A 23415-nucleotide genomic window follows, 5' to 3' on the forward strand; every position below is an offset into this window, starting at 1 on the left:
CTCAAACGTTTCTCGCTGTCAAACGCATGCGTCCTAGTTTGGTTCACTTTCTCTCCACGCATGATTCACTTTCTTCACTAGTTTGGTTCACTTTGCATGCGTCCTAGTATGACGAAGATTCGCTTTCAACTTCTCACTAGAGATGATCCGAGTTTCCTAAATTCAGAACACAGAATAATCAGACTCGGCCTCATGTTTTGCTGGGTATAACGATTTTTTCTACTCCGCACAGTTGTAGTGGAGTGACCTTTATAATTATTGTTGGCTTAGGTTATAGGTTCACTATAAAGTTAACGAATTGATACGAAAACTTTAGAGCGTGCTTGAGAACAAGTTCTTAAGCTGCCCTTGCAATGGCTTCAAGTTCCTTTTGTACCCCTATAATAGAGCTAAATGAAGGTTGTGTTTGGTTCTATTTCTGAAAAGCCCTACTACCAAAAAGCAAAAAGTCAACCAAATAGATAGAACCTAAAGATGTCTTTTCTTTTTAAAAGCAGTTGTTTTCGAGTAATACAATTTTCACGACATCTTGGGTTTCAACTTTTCCAAATAGGTAAAAATAGAGACATTTTTCAGCTATTTAAGGAAGATGAAGAGAGGCCAAAGGATTTTTATAATTGTTTCAACCAAACAACTTACATCTTTTTCCGTAGCGTATAGCTGATAACAACTTTTTCATAGCTTATAATATCCTTTTCACAGTTCACGGCTGAACTAAACAGACCATAAGACATCCAATGAGATTTCTTTTCCTAAGACTATCTTAGGAGAAGAGAAACACGTATGCAGGAAAAAAAAAAAAAAAACTTTGTATAGAGTACTCCAGTCCATAAACCATAATTACCGCACCCACTGAATGGTATTGAGGAGAATAAAAATTACTCGAATTAACAGAAAATTTAGTTTTGATCTCATCCGATTCACGGGAAGAGAACGAATCATGCAATCGATTCATTCCCGTTGACAAGTGCAGCCTTCAGCTTGCCGGCGACTTCCCCCATCGCCCGCCGGGAAGACCCTTCCGACGACCACGCCCGCTTCGAAGCCTCACGCAGCTCTCTCGCCCGGCTGCGCACCGCGCTTCCCTTCTCCCCCTCCATGAGCTCCCTCACCGCAGCCGCGATCTCCTCGCGCGTCACCAATCCGTGGCCGTGGCCGCGCGCCGCCGGCCGCAGCGCCACGCCGGTCACCTCGGTCAGGATGGCAGCGTTCGTCTTCTGCTCCGCGTACAGTGGCCACGCGACCATCGGCACGCCGGCCGCCACGCTCTCCAGCGTCGAGTTCCACCCGCAGTGCGACACGAAGGACGCCGTCGCCGGGTGGGACAGCACGCGCACCTGCGGCGCCCACGCCACGACGGCGTGGCCCCGGCCGCTCGTCCTTTCCAAGAATCCGTCAGGGAGCGACGCCAGTGGGTCGTCCTTGTCGCCAGGGATCGTCCCTAGGGCGCAGGGGTTGCCGTCAAGGCTCGGCATGCGCACGACCCAAAGAAACCTGTGTCCGCTCATCTCCAGCCCGGCGGCGAGCTCGGCCGTCTGCTCCACGGATAGCGCGCCCCCGGTGCCGAAGGAGACGTATACCACCGAGTCCTCCGGCTGGCGATCCAGCCACTCCAGGCATGCCGATTCATCGGATTCTTCGCCGGAGCCTGACCTGACAAAGGGCCCCACAGGGTACACCGGAGGGAACGCGCCGTCCTCGGCGTCCCGCTTGAACGTTTCCGCCATGGCGACCTCCAGCTCGTCGAAGCTGTTGACCAAGAAGCCGTCGGCGCGGCCGTATCTCCGCGCCTCCTCAACGAGATAGGCGTACACCGGGTCGTTCCGGTCCCGGAACCCGTCGGGGAGGTCGGCGTGGCGGAGAACCAGGCCTCCAGGGAGCGGGAGCGGGTCCGGGAGGTCACGGTACTCGCCGGGGGCGATGTCGCCATGGAGCTCCACGATGTGGCGCATGATGGAGATCATGACGAAGCTGTTCGGGAAGAAGACGTACCCCTGCGCGCCGAGCTCCGCGGCGAGCGGCAGCGCCGCGGTTCCGAAGAAGTCGCAGACGAGCGCGGTCACCGGGCCGTGGCTGGCGCCCTCCATGAGCGCGCGGAGGTGTGGCAGCGAGCGGCGGACGAGCTCGAACATGAGGGTACCGAAGCCGATGTCCGGGGGCAGGTCGGCGAGGGACACAGCAGGGAGCACCGCGGTCGCGACGGAGGACGGCAGCGAGGACAGCACCGCGGCGTCCTTGGCCGGGTCGGACATGCCGGTGAGCGTGACCAGCGTGACCGCGAAGCCGTGGTCCGTGGCGAGCCGCCGCGCGAGCTCCACCAGCGGGATGAGGTGGCCCGCGCCGGGACTCGCGAACAGCGCAACCTCAACCTGCTTCTGTGACGGAAGCTTCTCCATGAGCTCCGGCGGCGACGACGGCCACTCGCTCGACGCCGACGACGTGTCACATGCACCGGTGGTCGACGCAGCCATGTTGAAATGTCACCCTCGCACACGTATGGTTGGTGCCTTGACTTCGTATAGGAGTAGTTTTGAGCGTTGTGTCAAACGGCGCATAGCCACGGCGGCGCACAATGGAGCCCTCTAGCTAGCTCTACAATTGGTTCTTTGACTTATGGATCGTAGTGGAAATATAAAACTCAGAGTAGATTGAAAAAAATTACCATTCGAGTGGAATCAAAATTTCAAAGTCAGGTAGGCTAACTGAAGAGCAGGCGATGATGAGTACAATATTGCAAGTATACAATGTGATGAGAGAATAATTCAATGACCGTACACTAGTAGAGAAACTACTTTTACTCCCGGTTCGCAACCCCCTTTAGTCCCGGTTTTGGAACCGGGAGCACGAATTCGGGACTAAAGGGCCCCTCCTTTAGTCCCGGTTTCGCGCCCGGGACTAAAGGTGGACCTTTAGTCCCGGTTGGTAATACCAACCGGGGCTAAACCCTTTAGTCCCGGTTGATAATACCAACCGGGACTAAAGGTTTTTTTTTCTTTTTTTTGTTTCTATTTCTATTTTCACGCTGCTACCAGGTTTTTTTGTTTCTATTTCTATTTTCCTTTTTTTTCTATTTTCACGCTGCTACCGAACTAAAGGTTTTCTTTTTTTTTGTTTCTATTTCTATTTTCTTTTTTTTCTTTTTTTAATTGATGATTCATTTTGGTTTTTGAATACGCATTCTACGCTGCTAGAATATACGTACGTTTATAATGTTCAACATTTTGTATAAACTATAGTACGAAGGACCTTTAGTCAAGGATCAGCGGTACAATCCCATAGAGCAGATCCTGTTCAAGTTCGTGCTGCATGGTTCGAGAGCTGAGCTTTTAAGTTAGCTTTCACTTTTCTGAACAAGCGAGGTGGTGCTAATAGGTGGGACTAGCCAGCAATTCCAGTATATTGCGTACTGGGCCGGCCCATCGAAGCTCCTATAAAAACCCGGGACTAAAAGACCTTTAGTCCCGGCTGGTAATACTAGCCGGAACTAAAAGTATATCTTTAGTCCCGGCTCGTAATACCAGCCGGGACTAATTGATTTCCTACGGCAAGCTAGCAAAGAGACACGTACTGACATGTCCTGATGGTGAACAGCTACGTACTAGTCTCGGACATGTCAGTACTGACGGTGAACAAAATATACTAGCTAGCTAGTTCCTACGTACTAGCCGGGATCAGCTAGCTATCAGTACGTACTATGTAGCAGCTACTCTACGTACTAATCCCGGTTGAACAAAACGTCGCTCCCGTATTCGGTTGGAGACCTTTAGTCCCGGTTGAAGACAGCAACCGGGACTAAAGGTTCATTTCTAATCTCGGACGGAGCCTAATCGGGAGTAGACTTTTACTCCCGGTTGGAGGAACCAGCCGGGAGTAAAAGTTAACATTTAGTCCCGGTTGGTAGCTTCAACCGGGACTAAAGGTCCCCTGCAACAAAAGGCTGCCACAGTAGCCGTTGGGCAGGACCTTTAGTCCCGGTTAGAGCTATCAACCGGTACTAAAGGTTTCTCTAGTCCCGGGCACGAAAAATACCGGGACTAAAGCCAAATTTCGAAGTGGATCAAAAGTCGTTTCTCTACTAGTGGTATGGAAAAATCATGGATCTACATCACCTACATCAAGTACAGAGACAGATGGCTATAGGCAAGCACCTTGAATGTTCATGGCCGTACAGCTCTAGCTTAAAAAAAACAACAACAACTATAGCTTCTCCAAAGAAACAACTTTTTCTGGCTTCAATTTCATTAGTCAGAAAAACGTTTTGACAAAGCAGTCTCACCTGTTGAAAATTACGAAATACCTATAATAAGCCAGAAAAACGTTTTGACAAAGCAGTCTCACCTGTTGAAAATTACAAAATACCTATAATACCCTTCCTCTTCTTCTTTCTATGTTTTCCAATTCTTCCTTCATTCTTTCCCTTTTATTTCTCTTTTTCCTTCCTATTCTTTCTCCTCCTTATACCATCTCCCATCACACGCCTCCACACGACATGTCGATCTTGTTCGCGACTTCGCGTTCACCGAGCACGCCAACGCCATCTACTCTGTGCCCGTGCCATCTACACCGTGCTTGAGCCCTCTCCTTCGTGCCCGTGCCATCTCCGCCGCGCCCAAGCCCTCTTCGTCGTGGCCCGCGCCATCTGTGTTGCACCCTCCCGCTGTGCCCTCCACCTCCCGTCAACGGGATTTCAGAGGTTTCTCATGTGTGGAGCAGTTGGATGGAGACCATTTGGTTGGTGGAGCTTTAAAACGGCTTCAAAAGCGGTTCGAGGAGCGGTACCAAACAAGGACTTAATGAGCATAATATAAGTTGTATCCAGCACTGAGAGAAACTGTTGGAATCAGATTCGTGATTAATATGCACAGCACCTCAAGTAGAATAACCAAGGGGCGGATCCAGGGCCCGGGCTGCAGCCCGGGGCGAGTCCATGTAGCCCTTTTAACATATGTGGTGTTTAGCCTAAAAAACTATGATCTTAATTAGATAAAAGAAGGTCTAGGAAATAAGATCAGACTGTTTTGAACGTGAATCAGCAGCTCAGCCCGAGGCGTAGCCCCATTCTCGATCCGCCCGTGCAACCAAGTACCACGCGAACATAAAGAAGTAAAGAACCCAAAAGAAAGTCAAATCCTGATTCCTGACATATACAACTTGGGCGAGATGGAATTATTGTATCAGATATATTATTTCCAGAAAAGATGTCATGGGCATCACAGAAAAGCAAATAGTTACCCGCAAACAAAAAGAAGAAAAGTAAATAGTTCCAGAGAATTTAAGCCATTTCCGCCATTGAGAACCTTTACAGTTACTAAGCTATAGGACTCATGATTTTTAATGCGTTTGCACGCCAAAATTTTGAACTTCGATCAGTATCATGCGAAGAGATTGGAGGTTATATTTTTCACTTTTTAAAAAGATGTAGAGGCCTAGGCTGGACAAACGTATAGTACTAGTAGAATTATAATAATCTACACATACATTGAGCTGGCCGTAAAGTGTCTACCCTGAAGTCGCCGTTGAGAGAAAAAAAAAGAAACAAAGGAAAAGAAAAGAAAAGAAAAGGAAGTCTACTTTGTAATAATAATCTACTTTTTTGAGCAAATGTAATAATAATAATCTACTTTTTTTAGCAACATGTAATAATAATCTACTAGTTATGTAGAACGGAACGGTAAGGAGAGGATGGAGTTCGAGTCAGGTTGGTTGGGCCACGTGTCAACTTAAATGGGCTAAATCAGGGCCTAGTCTGTGGCCCATTTGAAAACTCTGAATAGCCACTCAAGCATTCAAATCTGTTACTGTCTCACACAATTTGATGGAGATTTCATGCTCCAATGTTTATCATGTTTCCAGCTGCCCTACTAGAGAGGCATTGCATTCTGTAATTTAGGACCATTCTACACCACTTGCAGCCTTGTGCTGCTAATAAAATTTTTATGCCTTTTACCAACAAAAAAAAATGCTCCCTCCCGCTTGGGCGGCCCAGATTGCGGTCGTCTCCGGCTGGATGGAGACAATAGAGCGCACCTGCTGTGCCGACCACTCCGATCCCAGCCTCGCGCTCCACTTCTCGTATACAAAATTTTTGAATTCATTTTGTCAAAAAAATTGAATTTCCGATTGAGGTTCTCAGATTTTGATTTTTTTTTTCTATTTTTCAAATGACATCAAACATGGACATGTACTCATACGGAGACACACTCTATACAAAAATTTTAGTTCTCAACCAGATCTATATCTTTCTGTTTGAAATTTTTTATTTAAGATTATGTGGGTGCCCAAATATTCAATAAACAATGGCATGGCTGAAAAGAAGAAATATGGGACCCACACGTCACATATGTGGTACATTCAATCAAAAACTCATTCGAAACCATTGTGTACTATTTTCAGCCGAGGTGACGGTGGTAGTTTGTCAGGTTTTGAAAGTTAAGAAATAGTTCAATGATGTTTTTAAATTCAAGGTTAAATCGAACTTTTATCCTTTTATTTATCTAGCACAAATTCCGACGACAAACCACGATAACAGACATCAACATCATCACGATTCACGATGACGAAACGACAAATGTTTCGCCAACCGCACCCGCTTTCCACCTGCCGGCGACCTCCTCCAACGTCCGGCGCGACGAGCCATCGGGCGCCCACGCCAGGTCCGCCGCCTGCTGCAGGTCCCCCGTCCGGCGCCGCACGGCGCGCCCGTCCTCCCCCTCCATCAGCTCCCTCACCGCCGCCGCGATCTCCTCGCGCCCGACCAGCCCGTCGTCCGGGCGGACGCGCAGCCGCAGCGCCACGCCCACGTTCTCCGACAGGACCACGGCATTCATCCGTTGCTCCGCGTACAGCGGCAACGCCACCATCGGCACGCCGGACGAGACGCTCTCCAGCGTGGAGTTCCACCCGCAGTGGGACACGAAGGCGGCCGTCGCCGGGTGGGACAGCACGCGCACCTGCGGCGCCCACGATGCCACGGCGAGGCCGCGCCCCCGGGTCCTCTCCAAGAACCCCTCTGGAAGCCATGCCAAGGGATCGTTCTCGTCGCCACCGCCACGGGATTTCCGGCCCATGTCGTCGGAGTGCTCGCCGTCCAGGCTTGGCATGCGCACGATCCAGAGGAACCTGTGCCCGCTGTCCTTCAGCCCGGCGGCGAGCTCGGCCGTCTGCTTCACGGACAGCGTGCCGGCGCTCCCGAAGGAAACGTACACCACGGATCCCGTCGGCTGCCGATCCAGCCACTCTATGCACGGCGACGACGCGCCGCCTTCATCGGAGCTTGACCGGACGAACGGGCCCACCGGATAAGCCGGCGGGAACCTGCCTTGCTCGGCCGCCTTCTTGAAGTCCTCCACGGTCGCCGGATCCATCTCGTAGAAACTGTTCACCAAGAAGCCGGCAGCGGTTCGGTACCGGCGGCCCTCGTCGATGAGGTGCGCGTAGACCGGTTCCTTGCTGTCCCGGAACCCGTCCGGCAAGTCCTCGCGGCGCAGCGACACGCCCCCGGGAAGCGGGAGAGGGTCCGGGAGGTCGCGATACTCGCCGGCGCCCGCGCCGTCGTTGAGCTCCACGGCCCTTTGCACGACGGAGAGCGCGCTGAGGTTGCTGGGGAAGAAGACGTACCCCGGGACGCCGAGCTCGGAGGCGAGGGGCAGCGCCGCGGTGCCGAAGAAGTCAGGCACCAGGGCGGCCAGCGGGGCGGCGGAGCCAACGTCGCGGAGCAGAGCGCGAAGGTGCGGGATGGAGCGGCCGATCACCTCGAGGAGCACGGTCTCGATGCGGGCATCGGCGGGGAGGTGGTTGAGCGGGACTGCGGGGAGCGTGGCCGTGGAAACGTTCGCCGCGCGGAGGGAGAAAAGGACGGCGGTGGATTGCGCGTCAGGGTTCGCAGAGATGTCGGAGAAGGTGACGAGCGTGGCCGCGAGGGCGTGGTGCGCCACGAGGCGCCGCGCCAGCTCGGCCATCGGCATGAGGTGGCCTGCGCCGGGGCTGGCCACAAGCACGACGTGCGGCCGCTCGGGGCGTGGCCCGGCGGCGGCTGTGCTGGTGGCTACGGACGCCATGGATGGATCTCGCCCACGCTTCGGCAGCAGGCTGCAGCGCCGTGACCCGTGATGCAAACTGAAGTAGGAAAGACACGCGTGGTTGCTGTTGCTGCTTGTATCCGAGAGGATGGGCACAGTCTATTCACTGCAGTCACTATAGGACAGGATGGTGCCGTTGAATACGTAAGATTTCGACGGAAAAGATCGAAACTGTGTCAAACTCTATTAGTATAATTTATAAAAATATATATATATTTCAGTATTTTATTAATTTTTACCGTCATATATTACCCAAGTAGATGCACGGTGATGGGGTTGTTACAAATGAGAAATGCTAAATGGCACTCCGAATGTTCCACTCTCTCTCTCAACGGGCGGCGATGACGCGACGGGCTCGAGGAAGAAGAAGGTGTGAAGCCGGCCTCCAAAACACAGTGCCCTTAAAAAATCAGTGATGGAGTGTTGGAGTCAAATAGTTTTGACGTTTTGGGTTATTTATTCTTGAGTAAAATACCCTGGTGGTGCCTAAACTTGGGTTGGTATGTCATATAGGTCCTAAACTCCTGTTTTTTTTTTTCTAGATCCTGAAACTTGTCTCGGACCCTAGATGACACCCTGGTTCTCAGTTTAGATACTGCTGTTGTTGTCACCGTATCCACGTTGCTCCATTTTTTACGGGCGATTTGCAAAAATGGGACTCCAAACATCGGTCGTTTACAGATTTAACACTGGATCAACATTCATAGACATAGATGGATTCGCCTGTCATCCACCCAAGTGTATAATCAAGGAGTCAATTTTTCGAGTGTCATTTTTGTAATTTTTTCATTTTTTACTCTTGGATGAAGAAAAACGTGAGGAGACGGTATTGGATTTGGTCATTTGTGGAGTACAGCCAGATGAAACCGTTCGGCTGCACTGCTACAGCGGCTACCGCTGTATTCGTTATGAGAATAAAAAACTATAGTATGCCCGCGGAAGGTTTATATCTATACCTAACAATAAACAGATAAAATTTCTTTCTAATTTTTTTTGTACCATTTTCTTTTGGTATGGTCCTCCTGACTAACCCTGTTAATATAAAAATTCTCTGTTCGCTCGCCCGCTCCTCGTCTCGTCGTTCCTTAATAAAGAACAGGGTAATACTAGAAAGAAAGAACCTAATAGGACAACGATTCCTTTGCATACTCTGATTAGAATACAACTCGGACAAAGGTTCTATTAAACAAAGGCTATTTCAAATTAAAAATAGAAAACTGGATACTACTAGAAAAGGAGGCCTAACAAGACAACGATTCCTTTGTGAATACAAATTAACACAAATCAAACTCGGTGCGTCTTGTATATATATTGATAGCAAAAGTATTTTTATAATAACACTCATATATGTAACAAAAATAGCGCAACTGATCAATATAAAATGAATTCCAATCTATTTGTCTGACCGAATCCATATAAAAGAAAGACCTATTCTATTTTTTTTTATTCTGGCCGATTCCTTTCCAAATAAAAAATATATATTTTCCATTACGAAACCTATTCTAATAGGCCTCGTGACGGCACATATAAAATCAAGCCGGGAGAGGCTCCCAACGAGACCCAAGACAAACTCAGGCACGTTTATTCATTGAGAGCCGTACAACGACAAAAAAAAAAGGAATGTATCAGTTATTCTCCTCCAGTATAAATTACACTATAAAAAAACACATCATCAGCACAAGATTCATCTTCAAGCAAGGATCCGCTAAAACAATGGCCGAAACAGATACACCAACGATGGTAAGAAAATTCTGAAAAATCTCTTCAAATTTCAATGCATTGAAACACACTATAAATATTGATGTCTTTTAATAAAAAAATGAGTCTCATTACAGATCAATAACACGTCATCTGATAATGTCTATATTCTGGCAACCAAGATTGCGAGTGAGGTCGTCTGAGAGATGAGGTCCGAACCGGTTTATGAGAATGTATCTGTCCGAGCCGGTTTATGAGAATGTGAAAGGGTCTCCCGTATTTGATAGTTTTTTTTTCTCCATCACAATGTACGGACATATTTTGCTAGTATTAGAAAAAACGACAAGGACGGATGTGTCATTTGTGGAGGTAACAATAACCAGAAATACCCCTAAAAACAATTGACATGTTTCCTGGTTGGTTTCTGGACTGATAAGCCTGGCTGGTGCTGGTTTGTTGTGAGAGAAAAACACTGTTGGCTAGCTGATAAGCCCTGGCTGAAACCAACAGGCAAACAGGCTGAATAACTAGAAGAAAACTATCACCACTAAATTTTCATCATATATTTTAGCTAGTAATATAGCTATACAATCATATATTAGAGTATCTCCAAGAGTATCTAAAACACTCTCTCAATCCAGGATTTTTGACAGGATAGAAAAAAAATCATCTCCAACAACTTCTAATCCCGCCTCCCACTCTTTTAGCACTTGAGAAAAATCATCCGTTGCGCGTAAAGATGCACGGACTGGAAGTCGCGCGTATCCCCTCCCACCGATCTAAACGCGCGTATGGTGCGGCCAATCTAACGGTGGAAGGACGAGAAAGAATAAAGAGTAGTAAAAGGTTTTCTGATGCAAATATATAAGAGAGAAATAATTTATAAAAGTTGTTAGAATAATTTAGAAATAGTATAGGATTCTTATGCAAAATTGTATTCTAATTTTAGGAGTGGATTATTATAAATTGTTGGAGTGATCTTATTTATTCCTCTTAATACTTTTTAAGAGTTGGAAAATAACATGTTTTTGGAAAAATAAGGTACTCTTATAGATGCTCTTACATCCTCTTTATTTTGTTCCAACTTTGCCCTAGCCTAGATGATATTTGGCTTCATCAGACCGGATCGCTTCCCAATTGGTCGGTGGAGAAAAAAAAATAAACCGTCCTAGTCCTAGGGGTACAAGTAGCAGCTGTCGATGTTTGGTGCGATGGAGAGGTATTTGCCGTAGGCACGGTTGTCTAACGAAAGAAAGAACGAAAACGACTACTCTCTGTCTTCTCTTCTACGGTATCTAATAGTACTCCCGTACGTACGCACTTGGTTCAATGACGAAAACGGACGGTCGATGGAGGGCGATGGGGTTTACGTACACTCTGCACCCGCCGAGCGCGAGGCCGGACAGCGACTGGCGACAGTGCACGAGAGCACACCGCACCGCACACCTTTGGCAGGCAAGCAGCAGCGGCCCGGACGCCACGTAAGGCCTTCCCCAACGCTATACTTTTACTCGTAGCACCAAGTATCAAGTAGGATCTGATAAAAAAAATACTTTATACTTGTTATGGTGACTCGTAAAAGCTACGTATACTTAGAGAGAGAATGTGATCCATGCTAAAAAAGAAGAGGGAGAGAAAATAAAGGTGAGGTATGATAAAAGCAAAAAGTTTCTATATAAACCATAAGTAGTAATAATTTGCATTGTGTAAATAGTAGTCTCAACGTTTTATAGTCTACGTGGATCACTTTATTTATACTAAAACCACTAAGAGCGCTAGCCTGGTGTCCTAAGCTGGCGTCGAGGATCGGTGGCAGGGTGTTCATGGGCTTTAGCAACTTAACTGAACCAACCCACCCATCCATATCAATCCAGTCCACGGAGAGATTACTTTTTTGAACACAGAAAAGAGCTTATATTTCAACCATGAGCGTGATTACAATCAAAGTCCAAGACTTCCGACGCGCAGGTCGGGACACCTTCAGACAAAAAAACAAGATGAAAACATTCTCCTGCTAAATTGTTCTAAAGCATGAGCCACTCCATTAGTACTCCTATGACATTTTGTGACTTTGAAGTTCTTAAAATGTCTTAACGTTTCTTTTGCCCGCTCGATGATGAACCAACTATGGGAGCGATTTGGAATATTGCTGCTGAGTGCTTGTAGTGCAGCTAGGCAATCAGATTCCAACCATATAGATCCCGTAGCCCGTCAAAGCCGTTAGATTTTCAGCTTCTTCAACTGAGAAACATAAGCGGTCGCTAGTCCAGCCTGAGAAAACCACCCACTCAGATGATTCCTAGCAACAAAACCCAAGCCTGCCTGTCGCGTGATAGGATCAAAGCCTGCATCTAACATTGAGTTTCATCCATCCCGGAGGGGGAGGTGTCCAAGGATACTTTTTTGGATTGTTCTTTGATCATTCTGGCACAAGAAATCTGAATTTGAAGTGCATGGGTTTTTCCCTTTAGCATTAACTGGAGGTGCTGTATCTCCACAAAGTTTCAGGGAGCGAAGATAGTTTTCCAAAAAAAAAATTACCGAAGCAGAGATGGGGCATTGGCCATTCCCGAACTCATTGTCATTCCTGTCATGCCAGATTGTCCAGAACAACAACATCAATTTTGCTCTGAGATCTTTGTTGGCACTATTTAAAAGAGCTAGAATCCAACCAGGTCCTATATAGGTGAAGGCTGAGTCATCAAGGAGGTTCCATGATTGGCGTAAAGCATGTCTAAGCGCAGATGCAAAAGTGCAGCGGACTATGTGCCTGTTTAGGCCCTGTTTAGTTTGCGATTTTTTTTTTGGAAATGGTACTGTAGCACTTTCGTTGTTATTTAGCAATTAGTGTCCAATCATAGTCTAATTAGACTTAAAAGATTCGTCTCGTGAATTTCGTCTAAACTGTGTAATTAGTTTTATTTTTTATTTATATTTAATGCTTCATGCATGCGTCCAAAGATTCGATGTGACGGGGAATCTTGAAAAATTTTGCAAAATTTTGGGAACTAAGGTAGTGTTTAGTTTCCAAAATTTTGCAAAATTTTTCAAGCCCAAAATTTTGCAAATTTTTTCAAGATTCCCCGTCACATCGAATCTTTAGACGCATGCATGAAGCATTAAATATAAATAAAAAATAAAACTAATTACACAGTTTAGACGAAATTCACAAGACGAATCTTTTAAGCCTAATTAGACTATGATTGACACTAATTGCCAAATAACAACGAAAGTGCTACAGTAACACTTTCCAAAAAAAAATCGCCACCTAAACAAGGCCTATGACGTGATGACCATCTTCAGGTTCCATACCACATATTGGACAGGTAGCATCAAAGATAAGGTGATGGCTCAGCCTGTTTGATTGGACACCCAAACCATTACAGACTAGCTTCCAAATAAAATTTTTTACTTTTTGTGGAACCGGGGTTTTCCATATTGTGTCAAAAATTTTCCTATCAGCTGACATGCTAGTTCCACAGTTGTTTTTGGATCTTCCTTCCATTGCAAGTTTGTAAGCACTTCTAACAGAGAAGAGGCCGCTCTTTTCATAGTGCCATGCTAGGATGTCATCACCTTCAGATGCTGGTATTCTGAGATTGAGAATTTCTTCAGCTTCATGAAATAGGAACATTTTCCTAATTAGGGGTTCGTTCTAGCCCCTTGGATTTTGAAGAATCAGGTCTGCCACTTTTCGTACTCTTGAATTTTAAGGAGGACTTGAAATTTTCAGCGAGTCTGATCTTGGTATCCAGTTTGTCTCTCCAAATTTTAATATTGTGTCCGCTGTTTACTCTCCAAATGACGCCTTTTTTAGAGATCCAGGCCATGCTCAATGCTCTTCCAGACTTATGAGGAATTCTGAGGGAAACTGGTATCTAGCAGATCACCAAAAGGGTAGTACTTTGCTTTTAGCAATTTTGCGCACAGGTTGTTGGGATATATAAGCAGACGTCAGGCTTGCTTCACTAGCAGAGCTTGATTAAACATTTTCAGATCTCTAAAGCCGATTCCTCCTCTCAACTTTGGCTTTGTAATTTGATCCCAACCTAACCAGTGAACCTTTCTCCTTTCATTTTCATCACCCCACCATAAATTTCTTATCATTTGTTCGAGATCATCACAAAGACCTGCAGAGAATTTAAACACGCTCATAGCATACGTGGGGAGGCTCTGTAAAATTGATTTGACCAGAACCTCTTTACCCCCACTTGAAAGATATTTCTCTGACCAGTCATTCACCCTCTTACTGAATCTTTCTTTTAAACTCTGAATTTACCATTAACCATTCTTCCTTCCGGAACTGGAAGTCCTAGATATTTTTCCTCAAAACTTCTATCCTGGGTTTCCCAACAGGAGCTGATTGCTGCAATATTACTTTCAGAACATTTGTGCCCAAACATGACACTGCATTTATTGTTACTAATTGACTGACCAGTGTTTTTCTCATAGATATTCAAAATGTTCTTCACAATCTGGGCTTGCTGTTCATTGGCTTTCAAAAACAGGAGGCTATCATCTGCAAATAAGAGGTGAGAAATACCTGGATCATGCCTGGATATATGGAGTTCCTGCAGCCGGCCATCGGCAATTTCCTTGTCAATCAGAGTAGAGAGCCCCTCTGCTACCAGAAGGAAAATGTAAGGAGATAATGGGTCTCCTTGTCTGAGGCCGCGGGTGGGTGAGATGGATTGTAGGAGCTGCCCATTGAGACGAACAGAATATTTGACTGATTTTATACATTACATCACCCAACCAGTCCACCTATTTTGGAAGCCAAGTTTTTGGAAAGCTTTCTCCACGTAGTCCCAGTCAACACGATCATACGATTTGGCCAGGTCAAGTTTATAGGCACAAAATTCCCCTGTTTTGTCATTGCACTGTTGAATAACATGGAGGCATTCAAAAGCTATAATAGCATTGTCTGTAATCATCCGACCTAGGATAAAAGCACTTTGAGTTGGGGAGATGATGTCCTGCACAAGAGGTCGTAATCTATTGACCAAACATTTTGAGATCACCTTGTAGATAACATTACACAAGCTGATGGGTCTATAATCCTTGATTTCCTTGGCATCTTTCTTTTTTGAAATTAGAACAATAACAGTGTCATTTATTCCTTCAGGCATTTTACTAGAGGCAAAAAACTGCTTTACCCCTTTGATTACATCGTCCTTTATGAGGTCTCAATTCCTTTGGAAGAATCTAGCTGGAAATCCGTCAGGTCCGAGGGCTTTTAGGGGACCTATTTGAAATAAGGCATCACTGATTTCCTCATCTGTGAAGATTTTGCACAAAGAAAAATTCATGTCATCATTTACTCTCGCCTGCAGGTTGTCAATGACTAAATCAGGTTCCACTGAGTTATCTTTTGTATAAAGTTCAGTGAAAAAAGCTATTTGTTAACTTGCCGATCTGTATTTCATTTGACACAGTCTGACCATTGCTGTCTTGGATGCTTGAGATTCTATTTTTCTTTGCTCTCCAAGACGCTAGACCTCGTTTGCCACACTTGCACATCTCGATCTATCTATATTAGAGTCTCAACAAGACCACACACACAGATTAAAATAAATACGAGTGCCGCCGAAAACTTTATTTGAGTTGGATCTGATTGTGTACTTGGTTAGATTAGATTGAGTTAGAGCTCTAGATTTCATAGATCATCCCACTTCCACACATATCACCGTGAATCCGCAAGGAGCGTTCTTAGTCGATATGCCTCAAGATCACACTCCAGTTGCAGATTGGGACCATTGTTGCACGTCTCGGCAGGCCTTGTTGAGTTTCAAAAAGTTTTCCAAAAAAGTGCTACAGTAGCTATCACATCGAATCTTGCAATACGTGCATGGAACATTAAATGTAGACGAAAAAAAACTAATTGCACAGTTTGGTTGGAAATCGCGAGACGAACGTTTTGAGCCTAATTAGTCCATGATTGAATACTAATTGTCAAATAAAAACGAAAATGCTACAGTAACCCAATTTCCAAATTTCGCCCAACTAAACTAGGCCCAAGTCCTCGTCGCCGCGGCCAAACACTGCCGCCGCCGACCTCCGCGCCACCAGGAGTGGTAGAAGCTCAGCGTCGCCGCCAGCACGCTTCTCGGCGTAAACCCGCCGTAGCTTCATGTGTTGGCATCCTTTTCTTACAAACTATTCTCGTCATCTACTAAGGAATAATGGAACTACTCCTTCCATGCTAATTAGTGAGGAGTATGGTCGTCTTTTGCTAGCCTTATTTTATATGAAAATCGTTTGGATTTCTTATATTACAGAATACAAAATGGAGGGAATACATTGTATGGTCGTTTCTAACTTGAAGACTGCTAACAATGTTCCAAAATCCAAACTAGATCACAATCCTAAAATGATTTTCCTATTATCTTGATGCGGTCAAGTAGGAAGGACAACAACAGCCCTGACAAAGTGACGGTTAGGGGGTTATTTGGCACGAGTTGAGGAGTTGTTTTACATCTTCGACAACCAAACATCCCCACACAACTCCGCTCTAGGGAACAAGCTCCACGATTTCTGCTGAGACAAGCAAGAAGAGAGAGGAGCTTAAAAAACCTAGCTTCTCCTAGCTTTGTCACGAGTGGGCCCATCACAATCATGGTCAACTTTGCCCTCGTGGGGAGGCAAGGCCGGCGTGGGTAGGGTCGATGGCACGGTGGAAGGGGCGGAGGCGGTGCGCTCGTCGAAGTGTAGGGGTGGGTCGTCCGGGGCGCACATGCGGGCGTCGAGCCACGCGAGCGCCCTGCCGCCGAGTTGCCGTGCCACGCGTGGACGAGCTTGTTGGGCGCATGTCGCGATTGGAGTGAGGTGGATGGGTGACGGTGGAGCTGAGAGATGGGAAAGTGAGGAGGAAGAAGAGACCAATACGGTGGTGAGAAGAAGGGATAAGCCGAGGAGAGAAGAGAAATAATGAGAAAAAAAGGTATTATAGATATTTTCTTTTTTGAACAACCTAGACAAGTTGTTTTACCAAACATTTTATAACTAGACAAACTAGAACACAACAGGGTCGCTTCTTTGAAAAAGTTACTGTTGAAGTTGTTTTGACCAAAGCACACGCGGTACCAAACATGCGCCTGAGGTTGTTTTTGATCAAAGCTGTACCAAACATGCGTTTAACATGAGTACTCTCTCCATCCTAAAAGTTGAGTTGATTTGATTTTTCCAAAAAAAAAAAGTTGGGTTGATTTTTTTTTTTTTTACAGAGTGAGTAAAATGCAGCCGGCCAGCAGCGCATTGCAGTAGTACAATTTATTACAGGAAGGTTTCACTGTTGATGACGCCACTTAGATCCGGATTTCTGCGCGCTATGCCAGCTGGCGGCCTGGCAGGACCAGGACGGCACAGGCGCACAGCCCATTATCATCGATCAAACAAGAAATTAAAAAGGAAAAATAAAATTGAACTCCAAGTCTTACCCGAGTCCCCTTCCCGATCCGCCGGCCGATCCACCCACCGCCGCCATGCCGGCGTTCAAGGCCACGGCGCCGGGCTTCGCCGTGCGCTTCAGCCCGTTCCACGAGAACCGCCTGCTCGCCGCTACGTCGCAGCACTTCGGCCTCGTGGGCAACGGCCACCTCATCGTCCTCGACCTCGCCGCCGCGGGGCCCGGGGCCGCCCCGGCGCCGGTCTTTTCCTTCCCGACCTCCGACGCGCTCTTCGACTGCGCGTGGTCCGAGTCCCACGACTCCCTCTGCGCCGCCGCCTCCGGGGACGGCTCCGTGCGCCTCTTCGACACCGCGCTCCCGCCGGCGCAGAACCCCGTGCGCCTCCTCCGCGAGCACGCGCGGGAGGTGCACGGCCTCGACTGGAACCCCGTCCGCCGGGACGCTTTCATCTCCGCCTCCTGGGACGACACGCTCAAGCTCTGGTCCCCCGACCGCCCGGCCTCCGTCCGCACCTTCCGGGGCCACGAGTACTGCGTCTACGCCGCCGCCTGGTCCGCGCGCCACCCGGACGTCTTCGCTTCCGCCTCCGGGGACAGGACCGCGCGCGTCTGGGACGTCCGGGACCCCGCGCCCACGCTCATCCTGCCCGCGCACGACCACGAGGTGCTCTCGCTCGACTGGGACAAGTACGACCCCTCCATCCTCGCCACCGCCTCCGTCGACAAGTCCATCCGCGTCTGGGACGTGCGCGCGCCGCGGGCGCCCGTCGCGCAGCTCGCCGGACACGGCTACGCCGTCAAGCGGGTCCGTTTCTCGCCGCACCGCCAGGGCATGCTCATGTCCTGCTCCTACGATATGACCGTCTGCATGTGGGACTACCGCAAAGAGGATGCTCTGCTCGCCAGGTACAACCATCACACCGAGTTCGTCGCGGGCATCGACATGAGCGTCCTCGTCGACGGCTTACTCGCCAGCACCGGATGGGACGAGATGGTCTACATCTGGCCATTTGGGACCGATCCAAGAGCCATGTAGCACGCAGATGCAATAGACCAGGTGATTTGTACTGTTTGTTTTCAGCTTTGCATTGGGCGGTGGTGATACGAATACATACTCCTACATGTTCAGTTACTATCTCCACCTCAAATGAGTTGAAAAAGTTGGAATAATGTCAAAAATTGTTGCCAAATTGACATAGCTTCTTACTGCCTTTCTCATTTTGTGTGTGTGTGGAAGTGGAAGTTAACCTGGCAGGAGCTCCGAGCTCTGGCCTCTCTTATAATAGTAAGAAGGAAATGGTTCACAAGCTCTTAACACCTGATGGGAACCATAGGCCACGATAACTTGCCCTTTTAGTCCAATAACATAATAATCAGTTCCAATTTACAAATGCAGAGAACCACCTGTTAAGATTTTGTTACAAAACAACAGCAGAGCAAGAAGATTGCATTTCTCTTCACTGTCGGTCATCCACATCAATTTTTCCTTGGAACTATTATTAGTTCGAGTGATTTGGATACCTTAGAGGTTTGTTGACCATTGACAACTGTTCGCATGAATTGAGGTCCGGTGTGTTTTGGTATAGTTGGACATTCTGTAATGGGGTCCATAGATGAATGAAGTTACCTTACCTGTCTACTATGTCGATCTCGGTTTTGTGCCCAGTGGTATCATGTGCTCCCTCCATGCCAAAGTTAAAACGTCTTATAATTTGGAACAGAGGGAGTACTGCTTTATAGATCGTCTTCTTTTTCGGTCCACTAAGCAGTAGATCTATGGTGCTATGACATCAGGGGTTTACCTGATGAGCCATCTGTTCTCCCAGAAAATAATCTTGGTGCCATGGTGTAGCATAATATATGTAGGCACATTAAAAATATATCATTTATTTTGCCACTGGAGCAGCCACACGCAACCCATTATTATTTAGTGATTTGAGCAAACAATTGTAGTGTAACTAGTTACTGTGCTGCTGTTATAATTGTGGGTGAACATTCATGGAGTTAAGGAAGCATTCTCTGTGGTACCAACTCGTTACAAGTTTGAGCTTTACTGGTTTAACCCAAATATAGATAGCTGATGTTGCCATGAATTCCAGGCCATGGCATGTCGAATACATTAGAAAAAGGGCTAATAAACTTTGAAAGGCATGAGAAAGGGAAACTGGAGAAGTGCTTTGGGGGAAAGATGATATTGTCAACAGACGAAGACCTTTTGGCGAGAGAAGATGACATGGCGCCTAACAGTTTCCGCACAACAATATGAAAACCTAGCAGTCATACTTAAGCTTCTTACTTAAGAAGTCAGTCCAATCTCATGGAACTAAGGTTGTACTTGAAATGCAAAACTTCTCTATATCTGGAGGAATCATGTTTCCTGTGAAATTCCGTAGAGATTAGTATTGTTGAATTCTTGTGTTTCTCAATTCTAAACAAAAACTGGTCGCCTATTGAACATACCATGGGGACAGCAAGTGCACAGCTGCAGTGTTTCTACACCTGACAGAGATTTGGCTTTTGTCAAAAATGGCATATGATGTTTTATGGTCCAAACATAAAATGTGTCGTGTATTGTATTAGCCCTTTTTGACGAAGTAAAATGTGTTGAGCATTAGCGGCATTTGTGGGCATGAATCGTAAAGGAGATCAGGCTCTCTTGAATTTTTTTATTTATTTATATTAGTTCTGCATTGACAGTTTGGCTCGCACTGGAATGCTATTCTTGTGCTGGTACCCGTCAATCCGTGCATTGGTCCATGCAAAATAGTACTCGCAGGCATGGCTTTGAAGAGACACCTTTTCTGCGCCAGCCAGGTGAATTTGGGATGAAGGGGAGTGTTCCTATTGCTCTGCTGCTGCTGCGGCGGCGGCCAAGATGAAGCAGCATCAGATCAGGCCGACAGCGTCTGCTGGTTTTATTCAGCCGAAGATGAAACAGCATCAGATAAGCCCCGGAATACTGGTACCTTCGGCGACGCAACAGAGGAACCTTATTTTTTATTTCAGAAGCAACAGAGGGTTGTTGCATACTACTCTTTTCGTCCAAAAAAGAATGCAATATTGTTGCATCTTGCATGCTCTGTTTTCGTCTAAAAAACTATTGTGGATATAAATCTGGACAAATGCGAAGGCATTTGCATGCGGTGCTTACCTGAATGTGTACAAGCACTTCTCGTCCTGCACTCCTGCTTCAGTGCTACATCTGCACCTGCCATGCCGACGACTTTCCCCTTTTCCGCTCAATGAGGTTCGCGATCGGCTTCAGCACTGAAGACGCAAAACAGAACTCTACGTTTTTGTGTTTTTTTTGGACGCCGTCCGGCCGTCTGGTTGCACATGCATAATGCGCCTTTTTTTTTCTTTCTTGCAAGAGCGCCCAGAGCTGCACAATAAGTGCATCAGTTACATTGGCTCCTTGTCTAGCGATCTAAGGCTGTTCGGCAGCACTGAAAAATAAGCCAAAATGCTGTTATTGTTGTGATAGAAAAATACTGTTCTGTTTGAAATCACTGTTCATGTGAACAGTGATTTGTTAGAGCGCCTGCCAGCCCAGCCGAACGCGGCCCGGCTCAGCAAGGTCCAATACTCCACAACGTGTACTTGTCTATGGGCCTGGCGGAAGAGGACTCTAGATCCCAGCCCTGGTAGCTAATTGTTACGCTTTCTTATCGTCTCACTCATGATCATGAGATCTTGAACTGATTATATGGAGTATAAGGTTCCTGCCTTTCTGGCTACTCACACTGCTCATGTGAAGGACCTCATTTGTACCTAGCGTTTACATGTACAAGGTACTTCTTTTTTACCGCCTTCCACTGTCACCACTGCATTACCGCATATATACATATCACACGAGTTCCTTGTAACAAAGAAACCGGAACAGATATTAAGGGCGCGTTTAGATCTAAAATTTTTTGGGTTTTGGCTACTGTAGCACTTTCGTTTATATTTGGCAATTAGTGTCTAATTATGGACTAATTAGGTTCGAAAGTTTTATCTCGCGGTTTCTCACCCAACTGTGTAATTAGTTTTTTTCGTCTATATTTAGTACTCCATGCATGTGCCACAAGATTTGATGTGATGGGTACTGCGTAAAAATTTTTGGAATCTAAACAGATAGCTGTGTTTTTTTTTTCTAGATTCAGAATCAGATACAGATAGTGTTAGACGTGTCGGGTATTGATACACACATTACATACATATTAGAAATCTAACTTTAAATATTCAGATTTCTTTTTGCGAATGTTAAATATTCAGATTTCAAATATGGTACATACATATATTAAATGTCTAGATTCATCATATATATAAATAATCCATTTAATGTATAAACCCAAATCGGAGGAGCGGGTAATGGGAAGTAGCTGTCCTGATTTACGTCTACTACTCTAGTACTTGTCACTCGAGTGTTTGTCGTCATTTGTATCTTCAATCTCTGGCCAACGGGTTTTCCCCTTACTGTTCATCATTGTCAGCTGCAGGAAGACGGAGATTGGCATTGCAAGAAGACGGAGAAAAGATGTCGCAGTATTAACTGCTGTATGGAAACGGAACCTATGAAGAAGCTTGTACTCCTACTACATAGTGCCGCTTTCGCTCCCTTTTGCATGCTTTTGCCCTCGAAAGTCGAAAGCGCATTGTGATGGCTGCAGAAAATGCAAAGGTTGTGTGGCTTGGCCCGATCAAGCGTACCAGGACTCCAGGAGTGGCCATGGCTGAATCTGATCCCCATATATTGTGCCCACATGCGCTGTGCTTCGTTCGGTACGTTGCACTTTCATTAATCAGGCCCTGTTCGCTCGCAGCCGTACCGTTTCAGCGAAATAACAGTGTTTTTTCTCTCACAACAAATCAGCATCAGCAGCAGCATCAGCCGTTTTTCCGGCCAGCCGAACAGACGCAGGCCAGCTTCTTTGTATATGGAGGCCTGTACAACAGCCATCACTTTGTTTTCTGAGGAGTCCTTGAAGTCTTGAACCATCAAACCGGAAAGGAAATTCGGTCACCACAACTCCCTGCTGTCCATTCCTTTTCTGCATCTTTCATGGACACCGCTTACTAGTAATCTGTAGAGATTTATTTGTTGCTATACTATGTGTACTGCAGTACAGTGTTGTATTGTATTGTATGCACTCCATCGCACTATTCAGAACTTTTGCTAACAACTGATGGCGGAGAGAGAGAGAGAATGATTGTGGGACTAGGAGCTATTAGCTGCCAAAATTAGTTCTAGCAGATCTGAACAGCCCAAATTAAAAGCTCAAAATGGATTATTTAGCTAGTAAAAAGTTATTAGTTAGCTTTTTCTAGGTAGCCGCTAACATTTAGCTGCATTGGACATAAATAGGTTTTATACATAAACATTCCAGTGAGCTAAGATCATGTTTGAATCCATTAGCTGCTAATAGTTAGCTACTTATCTCATAGCAAATATTAGTTAGCTAACTATTAACATCTATTAGCTGGTTTGGCAACGATAGTCGTTAGCTAGATATTTAGCTAATAATTAATTAGATTATTGGAAGCTAACTATTAGCTCTATGTATCCAAATGATGTCTAATCATGAGAGGGGCACCGACTATTCCTCTTCTTGCCCAAAACCACTGTACCTAGCTAGAAAGTGCCATGGAAGGCATATGATGGAGACTCTTGCTACAGCCTGTTCGGCTGGCTGGGTTGGATCGTGAATTATTTACTATTGATTGGTTTGACTGGTTTAGTGTGAGAAAAAAATACTGTTCCAGCTTATAATCCACGATCATTTACGATCGTTTATGGTCTGCCGAACAAGCTGCTAGTATGAGGCGTAAAGATGGTGGGAGAGGCATCACCTGTCCTGTTCAGTTAACCACTTGGGCTGCTTTCTTGTGAGGAGATGACAGGGAAACGAAGGCCGTGACGCGGAGAAGCACGCCTCCTCGCAACGACAGCCTGAATTCTAGCTCACCTCTACATTTTCCATTTCTCCTCCGCGGCCGAATTAATTTATGTGATGAGGCCCGAAGAAAAAGAAAGGAGAAGAGACACAACACAAGGCTGTCTCCATTTGTGTGCCTTGCATGTCCGTCCGAGCGACCGGGGGGCATTGAAAGCGAAGTGGGCATTGCATTCGTTTACCTTTTTTTTTCTTCTCTTGCCCAAACCGGCTTTGGAAAATGGTGTGTCTCTTCAACGCACGCACGCCCAGTACGTGCTTTCAACCATCATCATGGAGGGAAATTGGCGGCTCCAAA

The 23415-nt window shown here is 46.3% G+C and overlaps 3 protein-coding genes across 5 annotated transcripts; 1 reads left to right on the top strand and 2 right to left on the bottom strand.

The window, feature by feature from the left end:
- Positions 1-672: 672 nt before the first annotated feature.
- Positions 673-2601, bottom strand: LOC136471533 (hydroquinone glucosyltransferase-like). The gene has a single exon (XM_066469268.1). It carries the CDS (start codon positions 2469-2471, stop codon positions 939-941), a length of 1533 nt encoding a protein of 510 aa, XP_066325365.1. The 5' UTR covers positions 2472-2601; the 3' UTR covers positions 673-938.
- A 3832-nt stretch (positions 2602-6433) lies between these two features.
- Positions 6434-8169, bottom strand: LOC136471534 (hydroquinone glucosyltransferase-like). Its single transcript, XM_066469269.1, has one exon. The coding sequence runs from the start codon at positions 8055-8057 to the stop codon at positions 6549-6551; it is 1509 nt and encodes a 502-aa protein (XP_066325366.1). The 5' UTR covers positions 8058-8169; the 3' UTR covers positions 6434-6548.
- An 8999-nt stretch (positions 8170-17168) lies between these two features.
- Positions 17169-20010, top strand: LOC136471535 (peroxisome biogenesis protein 7-like). 3 transcript variants are annotated; one of them, XM_066469273.1, is made up of 2 exons: positions 17169-18238; positions 19992-20010. In XM_066469273.1, exon 1 carries the CDS (start codon positions 17258-17260, stop codon positions 18215-18217), a length of 960 nt encoding a protein of 319 aa, XP_066325370.1. In that variant the 5' UTR covers positions 17169-17257; the 3' UTR covers positions 18218-18238; positions 19992-20010. The 3 variants fall into 3 exon arrangements, with proteins under 3 accessions (XP_066325370.1, XP_066325368.1, XP_066325367.1); XM_066469271.1 differs by lacking the exon at positions 19992-20010 and adding an exon at positions 19879-19896; XM_066469270.1 differs by lacking the exon at positions 19992-20010 and adding an exon at positions 19281-19732.
- The last annotated feature ends 3405 nt before the right edge of the window (positions 20011-23415 follow it).

Source organism: Miscanthus floridulus, chromosome 8 (assembly GCF_019320115.1).
Source record: "Miscanthus floridulus cultivar M001 chromosome 8, ASM1932011v1, whole genome shotgun sequence".
Classification (NCBI taxonomy): Eukaryota; Viridiplantae; Streptophyta; class Magnoliopsida; order Poales; family Poaceae; genus Miscanthus; species Miscanthus floridulus.

Excerpts from the sequence above, each read along its gene's own strand:
- LOC136471533 (XM_066469268.1), bottom strand. The coding sequence starts at position 2,471 with ATGGCTGCGTCGACCACCGGTGCATGTGACACGTCGTCGGCGTCGAGC.
- LOC136471534 (XM_066469269.1), bottom strand. The coding sequence starts at position 8,057 with ATGGCGTCCGTAGCCACCAGCACAGCCGCCGCCGGGCCACGCCCCGAG.
- LOC136471535 (XM_066469273.1), top strand. The coding sequence starts at position 17,258 with ATGCCGGCGTTCAAGGCCACGGCGCCGGGCTTCGCCGTGCGCTTCAGC.